The sequence below is a fragment of the Magnolia sinica genome, chromosome 15, assembly GCF_029962835.1.
Source record: "Magnolia sinica isolate HGM2019 chromosome 15, MsV1, whole genome shotgun sequence".
NCBI lineage: Eukaryota > Viridiplantae > Streptophyta > Magnoliopsida > Magnoliales > Magnoliaceae > Magnolia > Magnolia sinica.
Window position 1 is genome coordinate 71,241,269 of NC_080587.1, and position 27,013 is coordinate 71,268,281.

The window sequence follows — 27,013 nt, forward strand, 5'->3', positions numbered from 1 at the left end:
GAGCTAAAAAAATCAGCTCAACTCAGCTCGAATTCAGCTTCGAACCAAGTCGAATCAAGCTTTTTCGAGTCGAGTCGAGCGGGCTAACCAAGCTAGTTCGGTTGGTGTACACCCCTAGGTAAGCACCATAAGCTAACCCTACCATGCCTTTTGTTCCTCCACATGTCACATGTGTAAGACATCCATCATATGTGCCCCCTTGTGCTAACCTTAGATGATAAAAATTAGATTGGTCTAAAACTCAATGTGGCCACACCATATGGAACAGTTGGTTTGGGACCCTATCATTAAAAACATTCCAAATTGATTGTGGGGCCATCATTGTAGTCTATACACCATCCAAATCATTTAAATGATGTGTCTGACTATGATGAATGGACACCTAAAAGAAGGCCATTCCAAAACTTAGGTGGGCAAATTAGTGGAGATAATTAGGAAGATGACACTTTGTTGGGATTTTTCAAAATGTATTAGAAAATGAAAATATTCAAAAACTTTTTTTTTTACAATAGTAAGATCTTCATTCAGATATTATCTAGTTTCTAGGTTTCAAAATTATAAATACTATGATTATGAATATCTGATGTCATTAAGGAACTGTTGTTTGTCGTTGTTGTTCCTTCACTCTTCTCCCAGATCGATCCCAAGTCTGGGAGAGGATGAGAGTCACATGTTGGCCCTTGAAGTAAGGATCAAGGACGGCACACAAAGCTATTCACACAATGGAACCCATACATTCCACAGGTGATGCCTTAGAAGGTAGAACGTCTAAGTCTCTCTTTTCTAAGTTATTCTTCCTTTATGATAAGATTTACAAGGAGTTAAGAGTTTAAGGAGATATATACTAGTTATATATGGCACTTTACCACCCAATGGTATCATGTATGCCTTATTATATCAGAATCTTGTGATCCTGTGCTTTAACCATTGTACCTAAATTGATCCAATCATTTTATTATTGTGTCCATCCAACCTTAATCCAATACTATGTGGATCAAATAGTAGACTTGACCATATCAAATCATCAAATCATTATTAAGTATGATTAAAATATTTTTAACAATTGAAACAAAAGTTTAACATTTGAAAACATTTGTAAAATCTTTGAGTATTGGGCTTAACAAAAAATCACTTGATGAATATATGATCCCCAAGATTTAAGATATAAATGAGTTCCTAGGAAACTAATGGATCCCTTGTTGGATTATGTGAGCGTCAACCTAACTTTAATGGATGCACCAAACTACACCCACTTTTGTTGGTGACTGGTAAGCTCATGAAGCGAGCCAAAGCACATGTAATTAAGAGCTTGAATTCATCACATGTTCACAGGTTTAAAATCAATCAAGTTAGTATATCCCCAAGTTGATCATAATTTGGCATGATGGACATTTTAGTTTAAAGACTTGAACTCGATCCACCGATACGAGAGACCGGTGAGTTGAAAACAAAAGCATATTCTTATGGTATACTCACACACCTAAATGAAGTAGGGTAAAGGCACACAGACTCATTTTCATACGCAATGATGGAGACCTTCCATCCTGACTCGTCATCAACTCCCTCACACAAAATAACTACATAATATTGATGGTAACCACATGTTTATCTTATAACTTGTTAAGTAGTGATGACATGATAGAATACTGATATTCATGGCTGACAATTCTCCCTTGGTCAAGAATTATTTTGTTCACTCATAAGTTTCAAAGACAATTAGAGAAATCTCTAACACACCTTGTACATTTCAAATACTCCTACATTTAAACTCTTGATATGTCCATCTCATACCCATAATGATATATATTCAAGATCATCACTATCACTGGATACCTTCCGTTGTCATCAATAGCTAAAATTCATGTTAGTTTTCCAAGGCATAACTCCAACATGCCTACTATTATTTTATTAAAAAAAAACTTCCAAATTGTTTCCCCATTGTGTAGTTTATACCATCCAATCTATTAAAATGATTCATCTAATCATGATGATAAACACCCTCAAAAGTGAGGTTGTTCCAAAACTTAAGTGGGTCACAATATGTGATTTTAGCTCTTGGCATGATTTTACAGTCTAGCCCACCTAAGTTTTTAGACACCAAGGAGAGCGTAAAGAGGCACACTTGATGGATGCATTGGAAATCATTTACACAATAATAATGGGATGCCCAAAAAAAAAGAGGATAACACAAGCTTTACCATGGATCCAGGCTTATTATTTATTAATAGATTTGGTTTGACCTATTTAATTTATGGTTTGGGTGTGGATTACATCTAGATTTGGTATAGAATTTATAAGTAGGTTTTACAAACTAATGTTCCATATACTCATTGTATTAAAGTTTAAATAAAATGAGATTAAGATCACATAGTGCCATAATTTCTTAAATAAACTCAAGAACAAGTTAAGAAGAAATCAAATTATGTTGTGTTTAGTTAATTGGGTGTAGAGAAGGGGAGTAGGTCCATTCCTTAGGTCTAAAAAAGGCTTAATTTTATTAAAATTTATTAATCACACAAAAGGTTTTGCTTTTATGGAAACGTTATCTTTCTATCTTTCCTCGGATATACCAAGAAAGGTGTAATGGTAGGTATTGTGAAAAGTTGTACCCTCGTTAATTAGATCCTTGTATAGCTCTTTGAGAGACTACTGCATTAAATGATTGAACCAAGGTATGCCAAACTATCTTTAAAAGAGTGTACTACTACCCACCTTATATCCGACAAGAATATCAGGTTCCATGTGCATACATGGGGCTATCTATTTAATTCATTATTTTATAGAGAATTGCTCGCATAATAGCTATACGCGGCTTGGCATGTCAGGCCCATCACGGTGTTTGTATGACATCTAACTCATCCAATAAGGTTGTCCCACTATGAAGATGGAATGCCCTAAAAATGAGGTCGATCCAACAATCAAGTGGGACACATCTTAGAAAACCATGAAAAAAAAAAACAATAATTCACTTTGGGCATCCCAATTTCTTGGTTGGATCAATCTGCTTTTTAGGGCATCCCAATATGATAATAGGACAACCTTGTTGTACGGGCAAGATATCATACAAACACCATGGTGGGGCCACTAGACAACTAGTTAGAGGTACAATTAGTTGTGTGTGAGCATTCTTTTCATACGTATCATTCATTTCCTCAGTACTCGGTACTCAAAAAGCAAACTGTCTATATTCATAGGAAAGAGTAAAATAATTAAAGGACCGTAGAACTCCAAAATTCAGGTGGGCCAGACCTTGTGAGACCACTCATATAAACCGATTGGACAATTGAAAGATGAAATCAGATCCACATGGCTCAACACATCCCAATGTGCTACCAATGTGCATGCGCAAGAAACAACGGCCCCACGTGGCTCAATATAGCACACATTACAAGATCTAGACCGTTCATCAGGCCGGCCCTATGGTTAAGGATCCTTAGCCCGAATGTCCTGCCAATTCAACCAACAAGTGGATTTATATGAAAAGTGGACAGTCGAAAAAGGAATTGCCAATTGTCCATGATCAACGTGTGGCCCACCTGATGAGCGTCCTGGATCTTCCACACCATTTCAGTAGAAGGGAAAACTCTTGCATTTGACCCAACATGGGCAACTGCAAATAGGATTGGGATTTGATGGTTTTGGGTTGAACCTGGGCATAGCATCAGGCATAGGTTGTACATTGAGTCGAGGTGGGCCAAGCTTAGCTTGACTTGTCCGCGCTCTCCTCTCCTTTCCTTGAGGTCGGCTTTAAGCTTACCATTGGAGCTTGGCTTGTTTGTCAAACAATTAGAGTCGAGCTCAAGGCAAGCTAGTAGATCAAGTCAAGGTGAGTTTACCTCGAGTCGAGTTGAGCATGCTCCCAACCCGACCCAACTAGCACTAAATTCACACCCAACTCAACCCAGCAACTTAACTCAACCGATACCTGATTCAACCCAGCCACCGGACCCAACAGACCCAACCCACACTCGACCCAACTCCCAAATCAAATATTCATTTGTGTGTGTGTGTATTAGATAGAGTCATAGAGGTACATTGTTGTTGGTGCTTAGAGAGAGAGAGAGAGAGAGAGAGAGAGAGAGAGCTTGGACGAGTAGCCAAGTACAAGCCGTACAGTTGAGATGACTCAAGAAGATGTTGAGTCGAGCTCGGGCAAGTACACACACAAAGAGAGAGAGAGAGAGAGAGAGAGAGAGAGAGGGGAGCTGACACCCAGATCCATAGCTCAACTGGCAGAATGAGTGGAGATACCTCGTTTCAACACTTTGAGGTCATGGTATCGATTCGTAGTGGGGGTGGCTAACATGGAGTGTGTGTACTGACATGGGTGTGTACTAACAAGCTAACCCAAAAAAATAAAAAAATAATAAATAAGAGAGAGAGGATCTGGGGCGCGGGGAGTTAGGTTGACTAAAGAAGGAAAATGGTAAAATTAAAAAATAAAAATCGGACAAATAAAATGGATTTAAGTTTTTAACTTTTTTATTTTTAAATATAATATATATTTGAGGCGAGTTCAAATCGACTCGAGATCCACTGTTATTGAACTCGGCTCATTTTCAAAACGAGCTGGGCATATAAAGCTTGGCCCAACTTGAGTCATTGTTCAAGCCAAGCTAGATTGAACCAAGCTGAGAGCTTTTCAAGCTAACTTGGCTTGTATACAGCCCTAATCAGGCATCACCAGATCTTGCTTGAAATCCAGACCCTATGTTAAGGCTGGGACACTGATGAATGGTCCAGTCCATTAATCAAGTGGACCATCATTATATAAAAGAATGGATGGTTTAAAGACACCTGTTAGTGGTCCCATTCAACGTACATGTGTAATTTTAAGACACTGGTTGTATCCGGGGTCATGTCATGTTTCAATTATCCAAAACCATATAGGGTTTGCCTGTGTCCAAACAAACCCTAACCATTTCTGGAAAAGGAAGCCCAAGCCCATCCCAACACACATTTTCTGTCCATTGAGTCATTTAAGTCATGATGACGGATCAGATCTTGAAGTGTCCTGATACACCATCATCTGCATGTGGGACCATGGTTCAGCCAGCTATACGGTCAACCTTATTTTCCATCCACGGATTGACCATTTACCAAATGAATCCCAGTTGAGAAGTTTCTAGCCTTTTGGTCAGTGGCCCAGGATTGGATGCATAGAAAAATAGATCAACGGCTCAAATTTTGCCAAGATTTTGACGGACAAGATCTTCCAATCTTAGAATATTTTTGGGCCACCCATCATTTGCAAGTGGGTCCCATAATCTCAACGGTTTCGGCCATCAAACTGCGGTACACATTCATAGCAGAGGGCGCGGAATCTCAGGACAGGCTGGGCTTTGAGGGGCCGCCGTGATGTATTGATTTCATCCACACCGTCCATTAATTTTTCCATATCATTTTAGATTATGAGCCAAAAAATAAGAAATATCCAGGGTTCCAGTGGAACACAGTGGATATTAAAATCCCACCGTTGAAAATTTGTTGGGGACCACAAGTTTTGTATCAAGATGATATTTGTTTTTTCACTTCATCCAGGTGTATATGACCATATCAACATGTTGGATGGCAAATAAACAACACGGTGGGCCCTAAGATGATTTCAACGGTGGGCGTGCTTCCTGTGGTGTGGCCCACTTGAGCCTTGGATCTGCCTTATGTTTAGCCTAATAAACTTAAATAATATGAAAAAAATGGATGGACGGTGTGGATAAAAGCCATACATAATGGTGGCCCCTCAGTGGCCCCTCAGAGCCTCCCCTGTCCCGATCTCTGAACAGGCAGGGGTAGTACCTGATCCACCCCCCATTGCAGATGGGTGCATCAGACCTTCCCATTACTCATGTCCATGTCCTTGATAAGCAAAATGCCAGCCTGATTTTTGGGCTACAGAATTTATACTGGGACCCACCAGATGAACATTCCAGATCTGCTCAGGACTCATTCGAATTAATTCACAACCTACAATCAAATAGATATGAATATTTATAGACATCTGACCATTCTCAATCATTTACAAGTCTTTACACATACAAAACTGGAAGAAACAAAAATCTAAACCATGGATGAAGCTGAATCCATTATGGGCTCCCGGAAATCCAATGCACCTATATGGTTGATCACCTGGATTATTCATGTGGGCCACGAGAGTGGGGCCCTTCGATCAATCTAGTGACGCGCGATATTGCATAATGGGAAGCACTCGAGGCAGCATAGTAGGACGTCACAGAGAGCTGAGCAAACTTCGGCACCGCATAACCTGTAGACAAATGCCGGACATACCCTATGAAGGCCGATACATATACACTGACTACGGTTTCTCTATCCAAATGCATCAGCAGAATGGGGTATCGACCCAAATTGTGATTTACCATCTTGAGGTGCATTTAGAAGCAATGTTGTCAAATCGCATATGCCTCGCATATGCCATCATATGCAACTGGCATATGCCATCACATATTACTCTTGACTTCTTTTTTTAAAAAAAATATTTTAAAAATATGTAAAAAATGGAAAATTTTGAAAAAAAAATCTAAAAAATTAGGAAAAACTATGCCTAATTACTACAAGTGATTGGATTGTACCTATTTCATTGTAGTTTAAGTGTTAAGGACTATTAAACCATCTATAAAATAAGTTATAATTCCTCATATTATATTTACAAAAAAATTAACAAAACAAAGAGCATGTTATATTAAGAGAGAATTAATTATAAAAAACTTCGAACATATAAAATTTATTGCTAAATGATAACAACTTGAACAATTTGTAAGTTACAAGTTACAACTTAATTTACAAATACAATTTATAATTTACCCGAAAAAAAGCAGAACTTGCAAAGTATGCCATCGAATATGGAGTATGCCATCGCATACACGATGGAATACTTTTCCATCGCATACTAGATCGCATACTTATTGCACAAAAAAGTATTCCATCGCATACTAACCTGGATCACATATGCCATGATGGCATATGAAATTCTTCTTTAAAAAAATGTCATACGCAATCGCACATGACAACAATGTTTGGAAGTTACTCTATTTGCATTGACCGGAAAGGTTAGGCCAAATGGGGTTTGTGCACCATTTCGAGGTGGGTAGGCAGATTTTTTTATTTTTTTATTTTTTAATGAAAGATGACGAGATTGTATTAAGCCAGGGCAAAAACTGAAAAGAGAAGAAAGAAAAACATCAAAATGAGGCGCTGGCTCAGCTACATCCCTAGAAATTCCAAATTACAACCTTTTAGCTTAGAGACCAAAACAGCCCATTCGATAATCAGTGATCTGATTCTTTGGGAAATGCCTTCCACTGACTTGCTGGTAATTATTGAAACACCTCGCATTTCTTTCTTCCCACAATGCCCACCAAACCGCAAGTAACGCCATTCTCCAAAGCGCTTTTTTTCTTTTGGGTAAAACTGATACCATGCCACGCTAACAAGCGTTGGTCAACCAAATTAGGGTGGCTCCACAGCATATTAAACCGGCCCAAAATATCAGCCCATATCAGACCCAACCGGGAGCAGTGAAGGAATAGATGCAGGGTGGAGTTTCAACACTTTCCAAACAACAAGTTCTTCGTTTCAAGAGCATGCCATTTGAAAAAGGGTACAATTTCTATTACTCTTTTCATAACAGCATATAACACGATGTCTTAACGTGTGATGGACGGTTCAAAAACCTGAAAACTCGAATTGAGTCGATTGACTCAATTTTCAGTCGGGTTGACTCAAAGACTCGACCGAGCTTTTACTTGACTCAACACAGTATTTAATAATTAAATCAGTAGTAATAGATCTTTGCTATCGTAGCAAACGTCATGAGTATGAAATTCATAAGCTTCTTTTAACTTTCATTTTTTAAACTAAAAAAAGAAAAGAAAAGAACAATTGACCAGTGGAATGAATCGCTTTGAGTCATGATGAGCCAACTCGACGAATCTTGTCAAGTTGAAGCGAAATCACACTCATGAAAGACCATCCCAATAACTTGGCTCAAAATCTTGTAGTCGGGTTGACTCAGCCAGATTTCATTCGAGCCACTGAGTTCCAGACTTGTGATAAAAAGTACAGAACACCTGAATTAAAGCTCTTCCTTTGTCAGAGGTAACCATTCAAATGGCTTGAATTTGCTTTTACATTGATATATGTTTCCTATTCTTTTTTATTTGGCATTGCACTTTCCACACCAATCAGAACTATTGAGATTAATGGGTAGTTCTACACCACATGGGGCTGGTGTCAGCTCCTGTCTACACTCAGAATGCTAACAAACTATATTACGCAGTGGTCGTGGTGGGTCAGGCCAGGCATGTCTGACTTCCAGACCTTCCAGATAAATGGGGCAGGCGAGATCCCAGTTACTTTTCTATGGATGGCAGATGCATGCCCAAGTCTGCTAATGGTTCAGGCCTATTTCAGGCTGCCCAAATAAATGGGCCAGGCCTGATTCCAGGTTCAACAACTTCTATGGCTGTGGCGGGCCGAAGCCAGGCCTAAAATCTGGTCCAAATTGATAGAGGGATGACATCTGCACAAATTACATTACCTTTATGGGTCTCCTAAAAATGAGAAGAGAAAAGCTTTGCACCTTGGAGAAGAGCGAGTGACTTTTTTTTCTTTTTTTTTTCATTAATTGCTGTTGTGAATTTAAGAGCAAGTGACTTGATCTTGTTTGAATCCTTCAGGCATAAAGGGTGGAAATACCATCACTGCCACACCTGGATGGTCTTTACTAATACCTATTCAAGCCAAACCCAGGTTCCCAAGAGAACTACCATCGAAGTTTATTCCAAGGCACTCAATTGCTCCTACTACTAATTTCCATCCAACACCTTCCTAAGCATATCTCATTGTCATCATCATCACCATCCATGATTTTTAGACTCTGCAATTCAAATAGACTCGTTTAGTCATGAGTCGAGTTGCAACTTGCCCAAGTTGGGAGGTGTATCAGCTTGACTTGCCCATTTGTTTCCAGACATCTCCTCTTATGAATAGCAGCTGATATCATCACCAAATATCGTTGTTCGAACTGTTTTCTATGGGTTCATCACCCCAGTCCTCAATCTTGTTGGACCTTTCTTTTTTCCCATTTTGCTAAGATGGGCTTGAGTCCACTACAAAGCCTTCAATTTGTTTTGATGACATGTTCTCCAATGTGTCGAGCCTTTTAACCAGAACTATTTTTTCTTTGTTGATGGAATATTCTAAAGGCACCAGAAGTACCCACTATTTAAATCACAACCATCAGAAGTGCTGAAACCAATAGAAGAGCCAACGATTTAAATTACAGCCACTGGAAGAGTCACTCAATTCTTCAGCAGCCACTAGAAGAACCAATGGTTCACATCCCAAAAGTCATTGAAAGTGTAGTACACACATCCTCTGGTACACCATATGCTTGGAAATGATAATTGCAACTCTACTTGTTCACCTTGTGCTACTTGTCGTTGCTTAGATTTCACCGTTGCTTTTCTTTTGTTTATGAAGAAATGTTCAAAGTTTGCTTTTGTTATGAAGAAATGTTCTCCGTGCCTTTCAATCTCAAGCTACTCTCTTAAGATTTCCCAAGATCTCCCAGATCTTGTATATATCTTCTAGTCATTCTCAATGAAAAATATATATAACACAGCATTTTTCCACAATGTAGCCCCTATTTAACAAATTGCATGAAGAATATATGTTTCAAGAATATCACACATTTAAAGCCTCATAGAAAGCTGCATATTGGCGAATTAAGATGAGATTCTCCAAAGTTCAAAAGACGCTAGTTATTCTTAGAAATACAATTTCAAAATTAGAATATAAGTTGATATATCAGGCCGTGTTTTTATGCTGGTTAACATATGCAAGTCACGCCATTGACATGTGTCGATGAGGCATGGACGCGAGTTCTACCCAGTACCCACTAAAAATACCCATATAAGTTCCATCCGGGGGGAAAATGATATCCAGCAGCAAATTCATAAAAATAAAAAATAAAATTCTAGCAGTTCATTCCTAAATATAGTATGGATGATGTTCATCACATCATCATGCAATCTTTAACTCACTAAAATAAGCTTTTTGAGGTTGCAATAGAATTCCAATAAGCATATGTTAACCAAATTGTTGTCAATGGAACACGAGAGAGAGAAAGAGAGAGAGCTTGTAAAAATTTTGCAAATCCACATAATGATTATCAACCAAATAACAGCTTGCTCATTCACATAATATGTGCAGATACATACCTCCAAATGCGGCACTGCCAGCAGAAAACAAGAGGAGTGGAGGAAGCTGCCAGCATAGAAAATGATAAACCACAAATAAATAAATAAAAATGAAAGTGCAAAGATAAAGTCTGCTAAGTGAACTTGTTTGGCATTGCATGATCTAGACAACCCTAACTGTTTGCAAATTCCCCTTTTTAGGCAAAGTGCTATATTTAAATAAAGTGCACTGCTGGACATGATAATATTAGCATATGAGCACTTTTTTTTACTTGAGCAGGTCCTTTCCACTCTTGGTCTAATGGTGGTACATCTATACATGTGCCTCAGTACCAACATGGTGCCTTTGTTTATTACTGTATATGACCACTCAAAATAATGTTTATTACTTTATACGAGAGGAAGTCCTTGTGTGTGTGTGTGTGTGTGTGTGTGTGCATGTGTGCAAGCACATGCCTCAGTGCTCAGTGGTCTCTGGCAACTGAGCTTTCATGACCCTTCAATATGACCCTCTAGGCCCTCTACCCTTGCCGATTTCCCAGCAAAAGAGGAATATTAATATATGGGGGACAGCTGATTGTAAAGCTTTTACCAATCTAGCATTTAAAAGCTGACCCCAATTTGCTAGAAAAGGGCTAAGATGATGATGCTGATGAATGAATGAATGTGCAAAGAAAAAATATAGAAATGATAATAAAAAATCCATCATTTAAAGCAGGTCCCTCAGGCAATGGTGCATAGCTCGCTTGCTATTCCATTTAGTAAAATAGGAATCAAATGATCCTCAACTTAAGGACATGGGTAGTATCCTCATCCAGACAGTTGATCTACTTGTCCCTACCTTGAATGGAGCATTCCCCAAAGTTATCCCAGATTGAAAGATCCTAGCTATCCAAAATTGGGATTTTTCTAGTGAACGGAGATTGCTAATTCACTTAGATTCTTAATCATCTATTTGCAGGGTACAGAGTGAAGAGTTGGGATTGTCTGATCAGGGAGATTTTTTTGTGGCATGGCCCATTGTCTACAGGACCCATCAACATCAAATCAATGGTTTGGTCAAACCCACTGTGGATTCCACCTCTACAAAATGACTCAAGGATACTATACATTTATCATGCTAATGATAATATAACTACACTTGAGTATTTGGGGTTTATGCTTTACACAACTACCCAGGTGGATAGATGAGGAATGTGTGGGTAGGTACACATGGGAATGCGTATTTAGCAGTAAGCACTAACCATATGCATGCGGTTCCAGACGAATAGAATAATAAAGAACATATCCATGATACAAATCAACGTTAAAAATAATAATAAATTAATAAAGTACATGAAAGATCAATACCCCGATTAGCAACTGCAGCCACTTAGGTCCCTTCACATGTTTCTGAACATATGGAATCCCTGGAAAAAAAAATGGAGCAAAACAAGGCATTTTTCAAAAAAAAAAAAAAAATTCTTTTAAAGAACCTTTAAAAGAAATCTTGTAGACATTTATAAATAAAACCCAGACCTGATATCTAAGCAAGCCAGAAACAACTCTGTGAAAACAGAACGCAAAATTGCGGGTGCAGTATGCATACCTGTATTGAAACCATGAATTGCACTAAGCATTCCACCAGCTCCTGAGCCAGCCTGCCAAACATAGAGCAACTGGTAAGAAAGATACAGTCTTTAAGAATTAACAGAAAACACCTGTTGCTGCAATTTCATTTCTTTGTACATGTATGGATAACCTAATAAATGTATCAGCCAAAATTTTGGTCTGAGGATAATTCACCGTGGGAACATAGTGGAATTCGAGGGCGTGTTTCCTCTCCTAGGTTTTTAGTGCTCATAAGTGGCTCTCCCTTTGGTTTCTTCAGGGCTTTCAGGAGCCTCCGACAGGGTGATCTCATCCCCTTTTCTGTTTGTTTTAATCACCGAAGCTCTTAGTCGTATGTTGTCCAGGGATCAGCAAGCAAGGCTCTTTTTTTTTTTTTTTGTTAAGCAAGTTAGGAAACAGGGCTTTTTAAGGGATTCCAAGTGGAAATTCTCCCTCAGTGCATTTGTCATCTTCAATTTGCTAATGACACTTCGTTGTTTTGTAAAGCAAATGATTATATGGTGGTTTTCCTGGGTCTGACAATTTGTTGGTTTGAGGTAGTTTCAGGTTAGAAGATGAGCCTATCCAAGAGTGAGTTTTTTGGGGATCAATTTGTCTCCAGAGGTAATATCTTCCCTTAGTGAGTCCTTTGGCCGTAAGGTTGGATCCCTACTTGCTTCTTATCTGGGCGTTCCCCTTTATAGAAGGAAAACAAAGGAAAACCCCTGTTTCTGTGGGATAAGATCTTAGAAAGAATAAAAAGGAAATTGTCCCCTTGGAAATGCAATCCGTTATTCCTGGGTGGTAGATTAAATTTGATTGAGGCCTCCCTTTCCACTTTGCCTATTTATTTCATATCTCTATGTTATTGTCCAAAGTCTGTCCTCCTCAGAATTGACAAGCTCCGTAGAGATTGTTTATGGAAAGAATGTGCGTCCTTGAGGAAATTCCCACTGCTCAATTGGAAGGAGGTGTGCACTTCTTTTCCTAATGGGGGAGTGGGAATAAAAAGATTGGAGGTGCTCAATGAGGCTCTTTTGGGCAAATGGATTTGGAGTTTTGGTTGCGAGGTTGATAGCCTTTGGAAGATGATTATTTCTACTAAGTATGTTTTAACTCCTCAAGGATGGTGGACTAAATCCTCCTCTCTCTATTGTGCTTCCTTTCTTTGGAAAGGTATTGCTAAGGTTGCCCCTAAAGTTTTCGAAAGGTGGTCATTCTCCCTAGGAAATGGCTCCAGGATTAAATTCCAGTTTGATTTTGGTGTGGTTCCCCCCCCCAGCTCCTGTTGCCGTTAGTCCCAATCCAAACATTCTGGTGGCTTAAATTTGTGTTAGTCCCAATCTGAAAGGTGAGAAAAGTTTGCTTAAATTTGTTTTTCTTTTCAACAATTTAGCAAGGAAAAGTATAAATCCATATCCATGCACGAGTTTCATGCATTGACATGGACTTCAAGCAAGAAATTTTGATTTTTAACGTGAAAATGAAAGACAATTTCTTCCATTTTTACCCTTTAAAATCTTAATGTAAGTGGAAAAGTACATATGTTGATGAGTGTGGGCTGATCTATAGGTTGGCCATACTCTTTCATTTCTTGGAAAATTATCTTTTAAATTAAAAAATACATTTCCTTCTTCTTTTTCTTAATATATTCTCATCAATGCTCAAAAAAAAAAAAAAAGAAAAAAAAAAAGACATGTAGTGGGGCATTGACTTCAAGCCAGCTCAAAACTCCATGTGGGTCTAAGACCAATGTATATTTTTTGTTCCTTTTAGTTTTGGTTGTATTCTTTGTGTTTTATTGCTTGTATTGTATGACATTTCAATAATATGAACTCGTTCTAGTTATAATTGCATCACTCACAGCTGACAGATGCATAGTTGTGCCATAAACAATGGAAAACTACTATGCATAGTGTTTTTTAAACTTTCCAATGATGCTTCAAGTTCTAAGTGTGTAATCATTTGTCTGTTAACAGCTCCCAAAATTTCACAAAAAAAATTCTATCATTTTCTCAAACTCTCCCCAATGTTTCCCTCAAACTGTGTTACATTACATGAAAGAAGTGGTATTTCTGATGTTTCCCACAATATTTCAGTATCTCAAAGATGCGGTACAGTATGATATTGATACTTCGAACACCACATATGACCAAACATACAAACTTTTGAGTTCCTATGCAATGAAAGACATTGAAATTCTACTCTTTTCTTTTTTCTTGAGATCGAGATGCTAAACAAAACATGCCTCCAGTAGTTTAAAATGAAGGATACAAGTACAACCATGGTTAAGTGGGAAATATATCATTGTCATAGTATACCCAGGTTTTCAGTTAGTACAGTGGCCCATGCCTATGCGACCCAAACCGTTCATCTGACCAGGTCCATAGTGGATGGACCATTCCCCTAAATTTCCTCAATGTAACAAGCTAAAAGCCAAAGATACTATGCATTTCCTTAGGTAAGGATTGTGTAGTTCATCCCATGTCTTTCCATATCAAAGTAACTCAAACTTCCAAATAAACTGACAGATTCAAGAAAACCAATTAAGAATGCAAAGATGTGAAGGGGAAAAAAAAAAAAAACTTAGTCTCAGAAATAAGCATACCACTGCAGTTGCATCATGTAAAACAGCAGTTATGGTCCATTCGCCATTTACCTAAATGAACAAAATAAATATTCAGATTTAAGAAATAAAACTTCCTAATGCAAGACAATTAACCACTTGCTCTAAAAGCTCGAATTAATAGAGCATGGCAAATTAATCCCTTTATCTCATAGCCCAGGCTCCAAATCCATGAGTTAGGTCCTTGGCTGAACCCTCCTCGTAAGCACCAAATACATGGGTTCTGCCTCACACAGGCCCCAAATCCATAGGTTCTGCGGGCCGCCCACCCCAAGTGTGCCTCTGCATCCCACATGCCACCCCACTCGAACCCGGTGTGAAAATGCCTCCACATTACTTCCAGAGGAAAAATCATATACAACTAGTTGCACCATAGGCAACTACCTATTATTTGGACACATCGGCAATCCGATCATCAATCTAGACCATCCATTCAGTTTCAGTCCAGCCCAATCTTCAAATGATTCTATTAGCCAGTGCATCGTTGCTTTCCCCATATTCAACATTACAAGTCAGATGGTTAGCAGCACTTGAGAAACATAACATGGATTAAAAAACCACCCGATATTGATTTCAGTCCAGAATCCGATACAGATTACACGGCGAGTGGTACTGATTTCAGTCTTTTGGCGGATCATGTGAATCACACTAAGTAATTGAAGGTGGCGCTTGTGGCCCTCCAAGTGGATGGTGAAGAATGGTGATAGGGAAATCCTCACCGTCCATTTTACATGATTTTGAAAGGACAGTTAGGATCATCTTATCAGTATGAATTTTTGCAAAGTGGCAATGAAAAGTGTAGTAGATTGAATGGAAGGTGTGGATCAACGGTTGGATTGACCGCATGTCCAGACACAACTCTATAGAACATCTGGTATGATAAGATCTGTGAATATGGCACACATGTGAGAGATCCAAGCCACTCATCACACAGGGATCATTATGTAGACACACAATTGAAGACTCCAGTCTGATCCAATCATCAGACGGGCTACGTGTATGCAAGAGAAATAGACGGATCAGATCCAACGTAAACATGCGGCCCACCTAATGATCAGATTATCATGATGCTTGAGATAAGACATCTACGAGGTGGGCCATACCTGATGAACCGCTTAGATAACTCGCATGTATGCCAAGTTGCAGTGTAAGTGAGAGGAAGTGTCGAAAGAATTCCTAAAGAGTTGAAGAGCTTATGATATACAGGTGTTCTGTGTATACTATCAGGAAATAATGGAGAGGAGAAGAGAGAGGGGAAAGGAGTATATACCGAATAAGGGTCTATGATAGAGAGACAACGGGGGCAGCGAGGAGAACCGAGGCCGGGTTTTATCGTGGGCTCGTGGTACAGGTTACCAGACCTCAATTTCTCTTCGTACACTTCTCTCGTCCCCATGTTAGTCTCCTCCCTCTCCCTCTCTACTGCATTGGGCGCATGATAAGATCGTTCATACGTCGGCGCGAATTAGAAGCGAACCCTAACCTATGAGGATTTTGGCAAATTTCACAAAAACCTACCTACATGACATGGAATTTAGATTTCAGTACCTTTTTTAAAATGTTTTCAATAAGCTACCTTATCGGCATCGCAATCGCAGCTTTGCAATTAGGGAATAAGGGGTCTGCAGCTCGGTGGGCCCCACCTTGATGTTTATGTAAAATCTTACTGACCGTCAGGTGATTCACTCCCTGTTACGTCCGGCCCAGAACTCAGTTCCACACACGACGGGATCAAGCTCACCCTCCAAACTGCTTCTCTTAGTGGGCCTACTTATATAACTTCTTAATTTGAATTTTTGAGCCCAAGTCTTAAATTTTTGCATGGCATATGATGGGTGATTGGATTTCATAAAATCGTTACCGTGGGCCAGATAAATCAAGATATTTTTTCTTTCTGTTTTTACCTAGGATTGTACACAGCTTAGGTGGATCCACATATCCGCATAGGTGGGTGGGACCCTGACTTTGGGCTCACAATTTTATATGTTCCTTGAATATAGAATTCAACCATTTTAAAAGCTTATTTTAAATAATGAACCCAAAAATAAAGCAGCCATAAATCTTAGGTAGGTCATAATGTAGACATTCCACCCTATGCTGAAGAGTTGGTTGAATTTGAACTAATGGATACTCAACCAAACCTCAATCCTAAAGAAGACTAAACTTTAAGAATCTTAATCACAAACCCTAAACTCAACCCATTTAACCTAGACAACCTAGTCGACCCCAATCCTAAATCCTAGGAACCTAAAACCCTAGAACATTGTGCCAGCTCGGCAAGTTAATTCACTCGGTCAACCTACTCAATCCAACAATCCAGTCAACTCGCTTATTTAAGCTCAAAACTAAGTCTGAACCCAAGCCCAAAAACAAACCCAATTAGAAAAATATGCAAAACCTCGAAGCAGCAACCTTTACGGCAAAGCATTCACACACTTGGAGGAAGTCGCCTACCAGAGCAGTGAGTTCGACTGGGGCCTAGCGGCAACCAGCTTGTTGCTGGCCATGTAGCACTCCCCCTCTTCGTTCCTCGAGCACGTGGCATGACTCTTTTATTGTCACACCCCGAAATTTGGTACCCGAATTAGCTAGACCCCGACTCCGAATCCTAGGTCATGATTTAATATTAAACATTTACAACTACACTTAATTAATCTTATTATAATAACAACGTTCATCAAATACAATCTCTAACTATTACATCCTAAACTCACTCCTAAATTCTTATTATACATTTTTTTCATAGGTACAAATAAAAGATAAGTAAATTGATGATTGGATCTTCACTCCACTTTACTCTTTTGACTAAACTCTGATGTCTTGAAACACTGTTATTTTAGGTATGAGCATAACTGTTCGTGGGATCTTATCCAACCAAATTTGAAATTTCTAGATTTATATCAAACAAATAAATAATAAAAGTACTTTCTTGAAATTCAAAACATGAATCAAAATATTGAATATTAAATATGACATGAATGCGATGCTGGAATCATAAAGACGTACTGAATGCTACATTATCATGAATTCAATAATAAAATTAATTAATCATCACATCTTACAACACCGTACCTAGGTGTATGGTCACGTTGCATTAACGCCCACACACTGGTACCTCGTGGTGAGAGACTCATTTATACGTTAGCTGGTCAGACTATTGCTCCAATTGTACCTCTGACGTATGTCCGCACACACAATTGTACTTATACGCCGTACACAAAAGAGACTCTGAAGGATCCAACGGGTTCTAGAGTCTTTCACCTAAGGGACACGATTGTCCTACTTGCTAGTTTTAGAGTCTCTCACCCAAAGGACACGATTGCTCTACTTGCTAGCTTTAGGGTCTTTCACCCAAAGGACACGATTGTCCTACTTGCTAATACCATAATCATTTCTTTATTTTTCTTTCTTTTTTCACAATTCCGTAATCAATAAAGATGAATGCATGTCATTAATTATTCCAAAATCAGTAGCGAAATAATTTAATTGTTTAAATCTCCATACAACAATACAAGTTCTATACAAAATGTGTAGAAATTCAATGCCGTAAAAATTCAATTCCCGAAATTTACTAAAACATCAAGCTATTTTCTTTTCCTTCTTTCTTTTTTTTTATCAAAATTTAGAATCAAATTAATTAATATTATTTTAAACCAATTAATTTAAATCAGTTACTTTAACGCAGTTTTAAGGTCTAAATCTTAATACCTGATTTTCAAAAATAAAAGTTATATTAAAATCTAATTCTACAAGTTAATTAGATTCAGTAAATGCTAAAATTTAGAAAAGTAGATATTTAGTATAAAGGAATTCGACAATATTAATTTGAAGTCATTATGTCAAAAAAAAATTCGAAAATACATAAAATCAGAAAGTTCAGAAATGGAGGAGAATCACCCACCTGATATTTGGATCGTCGATTTCTTTACTAGACCATACGCCCACGACCTACTTAGCGTCGCATGCTATACCTGACCCACGCTTACACTCCCAATGAGTTTCTCTCGCTGACGCAACACATAGCATTAACTTGCTGTCTACACTCGCTGAATGCGTGAGAAGTTGAGTTTCAAGACACCATCTACCAAAAGAAAATAATACTTAAGTGGTCTATTTGATCAATGGTTTGAATTTCAGGTTAGTCTGTCACGGTTGTTTCCAATCAAGGTTTGTTATTGTTCATGTTGTTGGGCTGATATGGTATGTAAGATGAATCATCGTTTCACGATTGAAAATATCAACAATATAAATTTTTATTTTTAATTAATAATTCTAGATATAATTTTATTAAAACTTTAATAATTCAAAACTTAAATAAAATATTATTTTTACTATTATTTAATTTAAGAATTACTGTGAAATAATGTATAAGAAATTTTATTTAAATTCTAACTTTAACTAAATCAAATTTTTTTACTTAAATAATGTTAAATATTAGCATAAAATTATTTATTATTTTTATTCACTAAATTCTAAAGTTAAAATTTTTATTTTATTTATCACATAAACTTAACAAATTATACATACATACATATATATATATATATATATATATATATATATATATATATATATATATATATATATATATATATATATATTGAAATAACTGTAACTAATTTTAATTTCTCTTTTATAATTCATTGAGAATGTATATTTAGGTTTAATCGATAAATTATCTAAATTTTAATTTAAACAAAAATTTTAAACTATAAGGAAAAGATTTTTTTTTTAAAAGTTAAAAATCTAATATTATACTTTATTAAAATTTTAATTTAATAAAGTTTTAAATATATATTAATTACTAGAATTCCAAAATATAGAAATCTAATCAATTTAGTATCAATTCCAAAATTTTGAAAAAATTTCTTAAACTTAAGTTCATTTAAATTTAAATTAATTAACTCTTTAAAATTTTAGAATTAAAATTTGGATTTTAATCTTTACAAAAACAAAAATATTACACTGATTTCTATAATATAACATTAATAATGTAATTAAATTATTATTTAATAATTTAAGTTAATCTATCTTAAAAAATTTAATCTAATTATTTTAAATATAAATTTAGAATTTTTCTATTATTTATTTTTATATCTAAATTTAATAAGTTAAAGGAAGTTATTAATTTGAACTTTGGATACTATTATTTTTTTAATTCAAATTTTAAATTAATTTTTTTATAATTAATTCTAAGTATTATAAATTATTGGAATTAAAATTTTTGGTTTACTTTTTTTTTACTTGATTTTTTTATATAATTCGAATTAATTACATAATTAAATTTAATAACTAACATACTCATTAATTAAAAATATTTTAAAATTAATGCAAATTTACTAATTTAAATAAATTCATAAATTAATTTGAATTTAATCTATTTTTAATAATTTACTTTCAGATTAATTAATTTTAAAACAATTTAGGAATAACTTATATTTAATTTTTAATCTTAACAAATATTTAAGAATTTCTAAATTAAAATATAAACTTAGATAAATTGTTTATTTTATTATATATAAATTTTTTTTTCTCTCTTTTCAAAAGGACAGAAATAAAGCAATTAATATTTACTCTAATCAAACAAAACTTAAATCAGATATTCTAACTTAGAATTAAAGTCTAAATTTAGTGAATTTAATTTAATATACCTAAAACTAAATTTCAGATTTGATGTTAGAATAAAATTGAACTTTATGAATTAATAAAATTAAATTAATATTAAATTCAAAAATATAAACATCATGTATAAATAAATTTGATAATTTTATTTCTAAGAAATTTATTTCAAATTTTAAATCTCAGAAATATATAAAAATAGAAAATTCATAAATGAGTAGGATTACTCACATAATAATCAATTGAAAATAATATTCCTATTAAAATTTTGGAATAAATAATCATAATAATTAACTGAAAATGATAAACTTTAGGATTAGATCACCTACCTCAAAAACCTGATGATCCGGCCCTACTCCAGTCTCTCTATCTTTCTTGATCTACAAAGTTTTCTCGCTCCCTCCCTCTCTCTTTTTTATTTGATTGTTTCCTTCGTCTCTCTCTCTCTCTCTGTCTCTCTCTAATGTAACATCCCGTCCAATCGGTACAGTGTCCTGAGGCGTCCACGTAGGATTGTTCCGCAGGACCGAACGTTTGAAACATTCGTGGCAGGGATACAATGAGCTAATTAATCTAGGATTAGCCCATTTGCCTATACCGGACAGGCCATGGCAAGACGAAGTGCGGGCCGCCAAGCCGGATGACCATTTACACTGAGCTACAGACTGTCCTGGCTGTACCGCGACACCGGAAGGTCAGAAAAATCTAGAAATTTAGGGGATCATAGGGCTCACTGGGCTTGTGGGCCATCGCGGACCGCGGGCCCAGCCGACACTCAGAAGTGGGATCTAGCACTGACTTAATGCACCCCACCCATGCCAGGACCACATCTGGCGCTTGCAATGGAACTAAGTTTCCAGGCTATCTGACCATCGGATCTCTTCCACATTTACGGTGGAGGTCTAATGGATTTTCCTACACCTGCCCACCAACTCTGGGATCCGATCGTGGGCCGGTGACCGTCGATCACAAATCGGACCCGTGCGATCAAACCCCTGGTCCGATCGTCCCCAAATTTTGCGTGGCCCTTCATCGGGCCATGAAGTACCCATCCTAGAAATTTCATAGTCTGAGGACCACCAGAATTACTCAAATTACTAAAATAGACCCCACAGGGCCGTTTAAAGATCAAAACCGTCGACTCAAACCCCACAAACGTCCGTCCGTTTGTTCCCAAATTTTTTGTAGGCCCTAATCAGGCCATAGGGCACCTACCCACCGAATTTGGTGGCCAAGGGAGTGTTAGGGCCACTCTAACTCTGAAAGGGAGACCTTGTAGGCTATTTTGGGAATTTGAGGGAACTTAGGGCCAAAAGGCCCAAGTCTAGGGAATAAACCCTATCCCTCCTAACTCCCTCTCCCATTTGCTACAACTACCAAGAGAGAAAGAGAGTAAAGGAGAGTAAAGAGGAGAAGTAGAGGAGAAGAAAATCCAAGGTGGACCCTAGATCAAGGTGAGCCCCAAGAAAGCCAACCCTTTCAAACTCTTTGCCACTCTTGCAAGGAGAAAACTCCTTTCCTTAGCCTCAACAACCATCCGTGGGTTCCCTAGGTGAGTTTTTCACCCACCCTTCTTGAAATTCATGTAGTAATGTGGATTTGGGTTGAAATGCTAACATGCAATAGCTTGATTTAGGGATTCCGACCGATCCACCCGAAAGCCCTCTTTCCTAGGGCGTTTTCCGAGTCTCCAACGAGCCATAGGTGCGGACTATTACTCCTAGGTGGCCTAGCACCAATTTCAATATGAGTTTAATGATTATGATTGCTCGGTTGATGCATTTAGAGAGTATCGAGAAAACCTAGGAATTTATGTCTACTTTAATGGCATGGAGTTGTATGTTTTATTTGATTTCCTCACATGATGCTATTCTTGCTTCTCACATGACTTGTTGAAATTTGATGATCGCTTGTGGATGACTTGTTGGATTGCTCATATGATTGATGCCCTATGGTATGCATGCCTTATTTACTTCATGTGAAATTTGTTCCCATGAGTTGTAGGAAGTGAGCAACTTCCTCACCAACACACCCAACACACATGCACCATTGCTCATAAATTATTAGCTTGCTTATTTGGTGAATCTGGATTATATGATTGAGGTATGAGAACATGACGATCTTGCCTGTTGATACCACCGTATGTTGACATGTTGTGGACCACCTTTCAAACCCTGGGGTTGGCCAAGGAAACGAGGAAAGCTAAGGTGGTCTCGTTGGTAGGACCGCCTTGAGGCTAAACCCACGGATTTGGGCGAGTGTGTGTGGGCGACTGTAGTTAGACTACGTGGGTTGCTTGCACCCGATGTCGTTCCGCCATGCGCTTGCCTGGATTCGTGCGGTCTAGCCTACTGTCTGGCCAACCACGATTGTTAACCCTGTTTGCTCACATTTGTATGGAACCTGGGACTCCCCACAACCATTGTAGCCCAACAACAACCCACTTGAAATCGGTCCACAGCCTCGTGAGCCGGGCATGGTGGAATGGGACACTGTGTCCGAGCTGTCGGCCTACGCTGGGGTACCGCGCCTCCCCGTAGTGACCGCGAGCGATCCCTTTCTCTTGGCACTCCTCATGTGCTTGAAGTCGAAGATGAGGAACCTGACGGGATCACGGACCGCAGGGCCTCGGCCTCATGCATTGGGGGATCTTGGCCTGGCACCCAAATTAGGGCATTAATATGTAGGGTGTACAAGATTCTCCAATCGACTGGATGAATGAACCTAACTAATAACTCGGCTAACACGACCGCATCGCATCGCATTAGTTAGGTTGGCGACTCGGCAGTCGAGGTCGCACTGAGGGAGTGTTGGCATTGGCGATCGTTAGATGGCGTCGCACGAGGGAGTGTTGGGCGAGGGCATACATCATATCATCCTGCATGCATGCGCATTAACAAGACTAGACAGATGCTGATGATTGATCGCTTTTCATTAAATTCTTATTACAATTGATGCTTGTTATAACTTATGGCTAATAGCACCCACTGAGTTGATCACTCACTCCCACTCTGGGACGGTGTTTTAAAACACCAACCAGACCCTTTCATGATGCATCTATAGAATAAGGCCATTACACGGAGACATACGTAGAAAATATCTGAGGGGTCGAAGTTGGAGGAAATGGAGGGTTCGTCGCCTGCTTGAGAGGCGGGATAGGATGGCTGGGCGCTGGGCTCAGTCTTATTCTTTTGGGATATTATATTCTTTTGCTGTTTTGTTTGGGCAACGCCTGGAGCGACCCATTTATTTTTGGACTTGTATATATATTTCATCGACCTTGCTCATCTCAGCATACTTGCTTGATCATGTTCATGTTCAGAGAATTCCAAGCTGCGCAACTTAAACAGACTAAATGTAATAAATGAAAATCTGGTAATAGTGACTCTTGGGAACTCTGGAGTCGAGCGGATGCGCGACCCCCAATTTCCAGGGTATTACAATATATATATATATATATATATATATATATATATATATATATATATATATATATATATATAAAGGGGGGATAGTTGTCCAGACGTTGGATGTTCTCACCATAAGAGACATTGAGTGTGGGGCCCTAGTATGTTTATCTTTCATCAATGCCGTTCATCCATTTTTCCAACTTATTTTAGGCCATGGACCAAAAACTGAAGCTGATCCATATTGAGTGTGGGGCCCTAGTATATATATGTTTCAAAAATGAGGCTGATCTGAAACTCAGGTTGGCCACATACAAGTGGACGGTGGGGTTAGTTCCCACAAAAAAATGGGTTTTCTCGATTTTTATTTTATTTTTTAACAACAATCTAGTGGTTAAGATCAGTTTTATCTCAGTGCACAGTCAATAGTTGATGTTGGCTACATTTGGATTAGTTAATAATTAAACACGTGGTCTTAAGTATATGAGTTGAGAGAGTGCATTATAAATAAACTTATATATATTCTACCAAAATCATGTAATCATTAATGACATTAATTAATAGTTCACACTAAACAAAACGATCACACATATCAACGGTCACAATTTGCATGAGCCGATAGATGCATGCGTACATAGATGCGTGGATGTATGCATGGATTTATGTGTGTATACTCTAATGAAGGCAATTGTACATACATGTATGTGTACACACGTGTACCAAAATCTTGGGTCATTACAGATCCTCTTTCGCAGTCAGAACCATATCGGGAATGGCTATATAATAAAAATTTCAATGCCGGAGGATACAAGGAGGATTTTTCAACGTATATTTGTCTCATGAGAAGCATAATCACAAGTATACCTAATCATAAAGGCAACATCATCATCACATATCCACTAATATAATTATTTGAATACAATGCTGAAAGGGAAATACATATATCGAAATCAAAGCTCCAGAGGACAGCTGCACGCTCCAAGCTCAACGCTGCTACAACCTAACGTCACCTGCATGCATCTATCGTGCATAAGCTTACAAAAGCTTAGAGGGTGGTGAAAGTGTGTGCACAAGATAAGTGCCAAGTATATCATAAAGCCTATAAATCATAAAGCGAAAATATACTGGTAAGTCCATGAGTGCTATCAATCGTACCAAGGCTATGCGATGCAAAAATGTGGAAACATAATAAGCCAAATATCAAATACTAAGTCCACGAATACCGTCAACCTTAATCAGGCTATGCGATGTAAAACATAATAAGACAATAACAGATGTTGAGGATGCAACGCAATATGCGGTGCGAATGAAATAACCATGCTGAAATATGAAGTCTAGATGATAGTATGTAGTATCGCAGGCTACGGGGTTCACCACAAGGGACTTCTATCCAAACCAGTCCCATACCTAAATTTGGATAGTCCGACTCAATGTGGTAAACTCCTGATCTCAGGTTAGTCGCGCGCCCAACCGAAATCCCGGCCATACGAAGGTACACATGAAAAATAGTTACATACCACTAACTCAAGTGGATAGTGAGTGAATGAATAGATGGATATGTAATTTTTGCTCAATAACTCCACATATCAGTACGGTTGCTCTCTAGGGAAATAACTGGGGCCTATTACACTCCACTCCGACTGCCTCCTCCCTAGCTGCACAGCCCAGTGAGTGGAAGAGACCTCACTATCCACCTGCCAATATCGGGCCCTACTTGTCGATAGCGGACCCATTTACGAGCTGGTCATACTCAGCCTAGCTTATAGCCCCCTCACTCGGGCGGATAAGGCCACACCCCCTTCCAACCGACCACGACACAGTGGGAGACACGACCTCATGGTATAGGCATCGACGCTTATATTCCACTCGGTCTAGATGTTGGAGCATCTCCTGGTACCAAGGAGTTTCTGGGATTTCCACCCAAAGACATCCTACGTGCCCACAGTGCTAGAACCAAGCATTTTCGGTGTCCCATCTAGCTATCCACGATGTGCCTGTGGAGGCCACGGCCCCGATGTCGATAGGGCGTGCAGTGAATCGTGACACACAATGTGAAATACATTAGTCACACCTTCAGTCATGTAATAATCTCATGCGTACCACGTGCTCATGTGGGGTACTTCGTCTCATAAGGAGTCCCGTAAATGTCTCAGCCCAACGGCTTATGCTATGATCAAACATTTCTCATATCAATTATACATATGATGCGTATGTGCATGAATCATGGAACTGTACCAAGTATGTTATAAAGTAATGAACTATCCTTACATCGAAGATGGGCCTAGACGGCCAACACATAACTAGTATGGGCCTATCAATGGGCCTAAGGGAGAGTCATAATGCAGACATTTAACCAACATTATTACAATGTGGACGTCAAACCGACATTGCTCCCAAGGCATGGCCCGCCATAAAACATCATTACACAAACCATGGAGGAATCTATTGCAACGGACCTTAAGGACATCCCATTGGGCCTTAAATATATCAAATGGGCCATATCACATGGGCCTTATATTCATCAAGTGGGCCACATCAATGGGTCGCACCAATGGGCCCTATATACATTGCAATGGGCCATAACCCATGGGTCTTGAATATATCACAATGGGTCTTATAACATTGGCTTTATATTCATATTAAGGTGGGCCTCAACAACGGCCTCATACACATTAAGATGGGCCTCAACAACGGGCCGTAAATATGACAAGATGAGCCTAATCACTTGGGCCTTATATATATACCAAAGTGGGGTCCTCTTGAACCATAGATCTATCTTATTTTTTAGTCTCAAGCCTTAAAATGGGCTTTCAAAATGATTGGACAGCTTGGATGCAACACATGCATTATGGTGGGGGTCCACTGAAGGCCCACCATCACGTATATATTATAATATATATATATATATATATATATATATATAATAAAGGGGGCCACTTGAACTATGGATCTGACTCATTCTTTAGCTTATGCCATAAAATGAGTTTTCAAAGTGGATGGACAGATTGGATGCAACACATGCATCATGGTGGGTCCCACCGTCCACGTGTAGACGGTGTGGATAAAACACATAAATCATGGTGGCTTGCCATCGTCCACTGCTGTGGACGGTGAGGTTAGAACACATACATCATAGTGGGCTCCACCGTCCACTACTGTGGATGGTGAGGGTAAAACACATACATCTTGGGGTCCCATGTGGGGCCCACCGTAATGTTTATCTGCCATCCAAATAGTCCATAAGGTCACGCAGACCTGGATGTTGAGGAAAAACAAATTTCGTAATGATCCAAAACTTCTGTGAACCCAAAATGGGTTTCAAGGGCAGACGGTTCACCCCACTGTTTCCGATGACGTGGGCCACCTGAGCTTTGGATGTAGCTGATCTTTAGAGGGGGCCCACTTCTGGGAGTGGCCCACCTAATGAACGGCGTGGATGGTAAACACACATCATGGTGGGGCCCACGGCTGGGACCGTGGGTCCCTGGCCCATCCGCCCACAGCACAGGACGCCTACACGTCCTCTCCTTGTTAGCAGCAGCAGCAACACTGCT

General features: G+C 38.5%; 1 protein-coding gene across 1 annotated transcript; it reads right to left on the reverse strand.

Moving 5' to 3' along the window:
- Nucleotides 1–5,952: 5,952 nt before the first annotated feature.
- LOC131227502 (uncharacterized) lies at nucleotides 5,953–15,942 on the reverse strand. Its single transcript, XM_058223287.1, has 6 exons — nucleotides 15,704–15,942; nucleotides 14,416–14,466; nucleotides 11,806–11,857; nucleotides 11,568–11,626; nucleotides 10,239–10,284; nucleotides 5,953–6,262 (listed from the first exon to the last, which is right to left on the reverse strand). The coding sequence occupies exons 1-6, from the start codon at nucleotides 15,827–15,829 to the stop codon at nucleotides 6,132–6,134; spliced, it is 465 nt and encodes a 154-aa protein (XP_058079270.1). The 5' UTR covers nucleotides 15,830–15,942; the 3' UTR covers nucleotides 5,953–6,131.
- Nucleotides 15,943–27,013: the final 11,071 nt, after the last annotated feature.